At 39.9% G+C, this 7192-nt stretch overlaps 1 protein-coding gene across 4 annotated transcripts in view; it reads left to right on the forward strand.

Moving 5' to 3' along the window:
• LOC103180718 (clavesin-1) overlaps positions 1 to 780 on the forward strand; it is a 42107-nt gene extending 41327 nt beyond the window's left edge. For all 4 annotated transcript variants that reach the window (XM_042332487.1, XM_042332488.1, XM_007896727.2 and 1 more), the window contains one exon: positions 108 to 780. In XM_042332487.1, the coding sequence (XP_042188421.1) occupies positions 108 to 192 (85 nt within the window). In that variant the 3' untranslated portion in view covers positions 193 to 780. The remainder of the gene's footprint in view (positions 1 to 107) is intronic.
• The last annotated feature ends 6412 nt before the right edge of the window (positions 781 to 7192 follow it).

Below are 7192 nucleotides of genomic sequence, written 5' to 3' on the forward strand. Positions count from 1 at the left end.
GGCCACCAATAGAAGCAAATCACTTGCTTTTTCTCACAAACCATTGTTAGCTTCTGCTACTTCGGCTTGGCTCAGTTTAATGGCAACTTGACTGATCTTCTTCACAGGTCTCAGTCAGTGGTGGAGCCAGGTGTACTGAAGCACGGAGACAGGGATGATGACAACACTCAGCCTCTACTGGCTCTAGATTGAACAGAAGATTGTCAGAGACCACATGCAAACGCTGCCAACTCCATGACTGGATTTCAGTGGTGGACACATGCTTAAATCAAGTCACATTCAGCTACGTGTTTTTCATTTGTTAAAAAATGGCAAGATTCAGATATCGCCACCAGCCATCAATACTCACAGCTTTCTAGCAGAAGCTGAGTAAAGAACACAATGATTTTTACATGATACCTAAAGGATTTTGTATCTGCTGTAGGAGATCTCGCAGTGAATGTGGCAGCATCACAGATATTTGGTACTTTGCCTATTAATGCGGAACTGATTAGGTCTTGGTAACAGACAGGCATGTAATATTTAGACATATTTGTGCCTTTGCATGCTCCCCAAACAGGAGGGGGAAATTTGTTTTTATATTTCAATATCAGATCGAGGAATTCAAAAAAAATTAAGAAAAGGCAGGTTGAAAAAACACACACGTTTATTAAAGTGCCAAAGATCCTCATAATGATTCCTCTTTTTATTTGCTGTACAAGTGTTAAACTCCATCGATGCATTTTATTTAAATTTAGTAATTAAAGCTAACTTTGCCAACCACAATGCTGTTTGCTTGAATGGGCAAATAAAGAAGAATTACTCAAGTTTGTTTGTGTTTTATTTTAGGAAAACAAATCAAGGTTAGTAGCATGTACAGGATTTTACAAAAGTGTTTGTGCTCATTAATGATTTACAGGTACTGCACACCAACATCTCTCATTGTACCTAGATGTTTACTTGGATTAATAATCATCTAAATCCTTGAATACAAAGACTGTGCTGTTCAAAGCTCTTTAGGATAATTTGATGTGTGGAAAAATGTTTCTAAAACAGAAGCAACTTTTAATTTTGAAAATACTTAAGAGCTAGACCTACAAAGTATTAAAGCCTGTAATAGTTAGTGATGATTTTGGTGCTTTTGTTGTTTTAAATTATGCCTGATTCATACTTTCACAAAAGGTAGGTTATTCCGTTCCTGCTGATAACTAAAAAAAATGTAAAAGAAACACAAGGCATATAACCAAACTGGGTTAATACTCAATGTATTCTTTTCCCACCCCTTTAAATAATGCTGGATCTGGAGAACGCAGGTCTCTACATACAGAACCGTTGGCATCTGAAAATTGTGCTGCTATTGCCTTGAAAGAATCATTTCAGTCAGATTAATGATATCAAAATACGCACAATATTCAGGGCAAATTCACTTTATCCAGTAGCATATAGTAGTTCACTTCAGACTACAATCTAAACTCGTAGCTGAATTGGATGGGATATGGGAAGAATCACAGTGAAGCAGAAAGAATCCATTCACTTACAACGACATTACATTTGTATAGTGCTTTTCATGTCGGGAGGATGTCCCAAGGTGCTGGACAGTCAGTGTTTCGGACCTGAGTTGGGGGTCGGGATCAGGGAGGATGCAGGGCCTGGGGTGGGGGAGGGTGACCGAAGGCACAGTTGAAAAGGAGAGGAGGGTCTTGAAGGAGGTAAGGGAGGGGCCGTGTACTTAGGTTAGGTCGGCTTGATAAAAACAGAGAGGGAAAAGTTTTATTTGAAAAAAATGCAAACTAAAATCAAATACAACAGAATGTAGTCAGTAGACCAAAATACAATCAGTTTTTACCACAACCAGCTAAACTTGGTGACAAATCCCATTCAAAAAATCCCCATTCCAGGAATGGACGTGGGTGAAATGTAATCGGTGAAACAGATTGACAAATTTTTATTAAAAAGTGTAAGACAGCACGAAATACGTGCCAAAAAGAGGGAATAAGGAGAGAAGCCTAATCACCCACTTAGTGGACAGATTACAGTTAATTCTATTTAAATTTTTCTTGAAGGGCAACGGGGAAACGGTGTCCCCAAGGTGTCTGTCAGAGTTCTCTCTCACCACCACGGGAACAACCTTTTTGGATATTTGCAACATACACTCATAGACTTCAATCCTGAAACACGTGGGAAGAATTTTCAAAATGAAAGGCTGGTGGAAAAAACATTTCAAAGCCCATCGTGAAGTCCCGAAGACTTCTAATGCATCAACCAAATGCAGCAGGATTATTGAAGGTTGAGTCCTTATTTGTAGTGTTTGCAATCTTTTCTGGCTAGAAGCAGGTCTGTAATTTTTCTCCTGTAATGTAAAAGCCCTCAAAAGGAGTCAGTAGCTTTAAATCTGTTGACAGACTAAATGCTGTCTTTTGTAATGTTTCTACCTGCCTCATCAGTGTGATCAGAATGGCCTTTCTTTCTCCCCAAACTACAAAGAATCTATCATTCCCTCTTCCCCGACCTTGCCCTGACTTAGTAAACAGAGAGCTAATTAATTCAGTGACAAGGTCACTGGAATGCCAGGCGTTCTGCAGATCTGGCCATTGCAATGGACCTGCTACTGAATCCAGTCCGCCGGAGAGCAGAGGCAAGTTAAAAACAAAACAAAGACACAAAATGGAAAGCTACCACAATAAAATAAGGCTAGGCAGCATTCAATTACATTTGCATCAAAAAGGGCTCCTGTAATACCAGCAGGTAGCTGACAGATAGCAATGAGCCAGATTGAGAGAACTAAAGGCTCCTGCCTCTGTGAGACTAATCCAATTCCTGTGGGTGGCATGAACAGCTTGCAATCAGTAAGTCCACAGAATCCGGCATCTGCAGCATTAGGCTGAGACTCTAATAGAATTGTACTTTATACGACACAAAATGCAGGCTTTGAGTGGCGAATCCAATTCAAATGATAAAATCACAGTATTTCACAGACCTCAATTAGACTAAAGCGCGCTGCCCCCTTTTATAATGTTCCGGTTGTGTGTCCAACAGCCTGCTTACATTAGTGGGCACTGCATTCTCCAGGCTCTCCTTGTGCTCACCTGTTTGTTGGAATCTGTTTAAATGCTTCTACAGCTCTGCTTTGAGGCAGAGCTCCCTTGGGTGTTTCAACGTAGTTCATTTAGTAGCCCCCCGACCCACCACTCTCACCAAAAATTATAATATTTACAATTGGTGTAATAATTTTGAACTGCAGAACATCTGGTCATTCTACTGCAGATGCATTACGGCTGTCACAGGCCATCTGCTTTTCGGCATTTTGCACAGATGTATTGGTTCTGTGTCGGGCGCATGTGCCCGTCTCACTGGCATTTGCTCATTTTTGTAATTGCGGTGTCACATTGACAGAGTTCAACACAAGCATCTGCAACATTAGCATTTCTCGGGACTATAGTTTCGTCTTTTCCACACTTTTAACATGGACTGTCCTACAGTTCAAGGTGGGTAGTTATTGATTTTTTTCATTAAGGGATGCTTATGACAAAACCCAGTCTTATACTGATAAATGTGTTCAATGTTCACAATGCTTTTTGCTTAAACACTGAATGCTCGGGCCACCGCTGGGAATCTGGTTCAGGCAAGTTACTATACCCAGTGTGTGGGAGCTAAATATAAGCATAGATACATCTGTTAACTCAGCCTGGTGCTTCAGTGATCATGTCATTCCAACTCTGCATGTTAATCCATCTTGCTCAAACAGTCAAGCTCAGTAACACAGCAAGTCAGATTCCCACCAGGGTTTACTATTTTTAAAAAACACTATTTAAGAATCTAGAGATATAGGCCAAACAGAAAACTGGTAATTGCGCTCCTTAGTAATTGACTTTGAAAACGGATAGATGAATAGTTCTGGGTGAGAAATTCTTTCCATTTCAGAATGTACCTGGGGTCTCTGTTAATGTTGCTTAGTTCTAGTAAAAGCTTGTAGTCAAGTACATACATGTTGACTAAATGCTAGAAAGCGAAGTACAAATAAAGTTTACAAATGGCCAAACTCCAAGATCAGGTTTGCAATTCCAATAACTGTTAAAGTTTATAAAGAACGACCTTGTAAGCAATGCAACACATTCAGCCCACGAAGCCCACATCTCTCACTTGAACGCAACACCTCTAAGTTGGGCATATTGCTGTGCAAAGCAGAAACTGGACGGAGGCAGCCCAGGGTACACTGTATGGGGTCAGCTATAATGCTAAATACTAGTTTGGTAAGGAAGAGATTTTTCTTCAATAGTTCACTGAATATTTTGCATCTCTGAAACCATTCAATACAGGATGTAGGAAACGTCAACAGACCACGACAGCCTCGCTGTTTTATCCTCGATCGATCTCATTCGGCTCCTGTGTTCTGAAAAGACGACACAGGCCTTTTTGCATCACCTTAACATTTATGTAAAATAAACCTTTTTAAAAATGTTCCAGATTTCTAAAAAAAAATGCTTCAATCAACTCAATTGCTTTTTTTAAAAAAAATCAAACAGTCCCTGAAATTGTCTTCTGTGCCCTAAGGTGTTAAGAAACAAAATGTTCAATGGCACTTGTTACACTTCATAATGTAAAAGACACATCCTTCATACTCCCGCCGCTCTTCTTGTTTCTTCTCCAATCTCCGCCCTGCACATCCTATTTAGATTGGCGAAAGGGTCCGTCGTTGCTGAGGGGTCAGTTCTGGGTGCCACACATCTACGATGAAGATTAGACGATAGCTGTTGGCGTCCTGCCAAACCTCATGTTCGAATGAATCATCAAAGATGACGACTTTCCCCTCCTTCCATTCTCTGCAGAGCAAACAGGACAGCGTCTTGCTGGTTACATCCTACACTAATGTCAAATGTGTGACAATCATTCAACAGGTTTTGCTACATCCTCTAAGAGGTCACAAAGAGTATATGTGGAAATGTTTCCAGCCAAGTTTCTCCCCTGCACTTCTCATGTCGCCCAAAATATATAGTCAATTCACTTTACAGTATATTCTGTGAAGCACTTTGAGACGTCTCAAAGACATGATAAGACGATATATCAAATGCAAGGATTATTATTATCATTATTGTCCCTTGACTTGTTTTTCCCATTGGGTGGTGGGGGAAGGGAGAAAAGAGAGAAAGGAAAAGAGAGCAGTGGGAGGGAGTTCACACTTGTACTCTGTACAGTTCTGTACCACAATATAACTGGTCCACAGAAGCACTGGAGGTAGTGCTTCTGTGGAGAGGAATGAGGCTGATATCCAGTGTTACAAGGATAAAACCAGGAGGAATGATTAGATAGCCACAGTTCTGCAGCGTTCAAGAAGGAAGAAAAAGGAAACGTTTAGAAACTTGAGTTCAGGGCTGTCCAGGGCAAAATTATGACAGGCACCAGGAAGTGTTCCTTTACACAGAAGGTATGTCACCAGGATGGTTGATAGAGGCCAGGACTAATTTATGAAACAATCTGATGCTGTATGGAAGACAGTACAATTGTTATTAACAAACCTTGTATATGACAGTGCTCCAAGATGTTATCTTATGTGAAGGGCACTATATAAATGCAAGTTATTGTTGTTAATGATATAGTTCCTTAATACATCAAACGTCTCAGAGAATTTTACTGGGAATTGTTGTCTGTGTTGCCAAGTGACATCTCTTGAACAATGTAACTGGTTTACCAATGACATTCAGGGCATTGGGATTAATTAAAAGAATTGCCAAAATCGAATAAACTGGTGAGCACACTCAATGGGTTGAATGGCCTCCTATATTGTTATGAATAACTGCAGGAAACCTCTGACCTTGTATCATTGGCACAGCGTATTCGGCAGCCTTTGGGAATAACCAAGCCTAGGTGCATTCTTAGGCGGCAGTTTGTAGGTCCGGTGTGAGGCCACACGTGAGTCCCTGGCTGCATTATTGAATACTTAACCTGCAAAACAAAATACACATATTTATTATTATTAATAATACTTACATTTGCTACAGCACCTTTCACATCAGGAAGATGCCTCAAACAGTTTCACAGGAAATACTGTGAACTCTAGAAACTGTGTACCTTGTGGGAGAACGCAGCATCCAATTTAAACACAGCAATGTCCCATAAACAGTCATGAAGAGAATGACTAATTTTATTTGGGAGATTGTTGGCTAGGGCACCAGGAGAAACTCCCTTTTTTTTGAGTCATGCCACAGGGTCATTAACATCCACCTGAACAGGTAGAAGGAAGGGACCTCAGTTTAATGCACATCCGAAGGGTGACACTTCCAACAATACAGCATAACCCCAGCACTGCACTGGAATATTAACTTAGACTATACGAATTCCAAAGCCCAACATGGGGCTTGAACCACAACCTTCTGATTTAATGAAATACAATGACCATTTACATTTAGATAAGCTTTCCCATCAAGAGGGCATCTAAAAGTGCTTCAATTTGTGGTCGTTTCCTCAGCCCAAGTGTAAAAACTCAGTTTTAGTAGATGTTTCACAACAAACATATAAACAAGACATAAAATGTGGAATGAGAAAAGGTCACTTGACCCATCAAACCCACTCTTTTCACGGACCAAACCTATTCAAATGAGGAGTCTCTCCTCCACCTGTTATCTGGGGAAAGATTTTGCAAAGCAATTCCCTGAAACTAAAAAAAGGGTTCAAAGATAACTTTGTTTTCATTCCTTAACCCTCTTGACCTTGAAAATTAGTCACGGTTACAGGAAAAAAATCCTCTTTGGCAGTTTATTGTGTGTTGTGTGTAAACGTGGTATAAAATATAGGTGTATTATTTGCGATGACAGACGAGTGTAGAGGGAAATTATAGATATCCTTAACTATGAAATTAACAACCTATAAAGGATTAATCATCAATTACAGAATTAACATTCTTTTCATTGGTTAACGACGATTAAAATCATCCGCCATTTGCTTGTATTTACACATGACGCATAATACACCTGTGTTTACATATGGCATATAATTCACTTAAATGATGATAGTATAGACACTGAGAGAAAGGGTGTAGTTATGAATCCTTCCTATCCATACCAATTTTCAGAAACCCATCTGAGGTATACTATGCTCGTGCAAAACTCACTAAAATTAAGCTGACCTTTACATGCTATCGATTCAGTTGCTTTTCAAATGAAACGTTAAGTGCATCCTATTGATTTACAGGCCGGTATGAAAACGGGCCAGAGGGTTA

The sequence above is a fragment of the Callorhinchus milii genome, unplaced genomic scaffold (genome assembly GCF_018977255.1).
Source record: "Callorhinchus milii isolate IMCB2004 unplaced genomic scaffold, IMCB_Cmil_1.0 Scaffold2, whole genome shotgun sequence".
NCBI lineage: Eukaryota > Metazoa > Chordata > Chondrichthyes > Chimaeriformes > Callorhinchidae > Callorhinchus > Callorhinchus milii.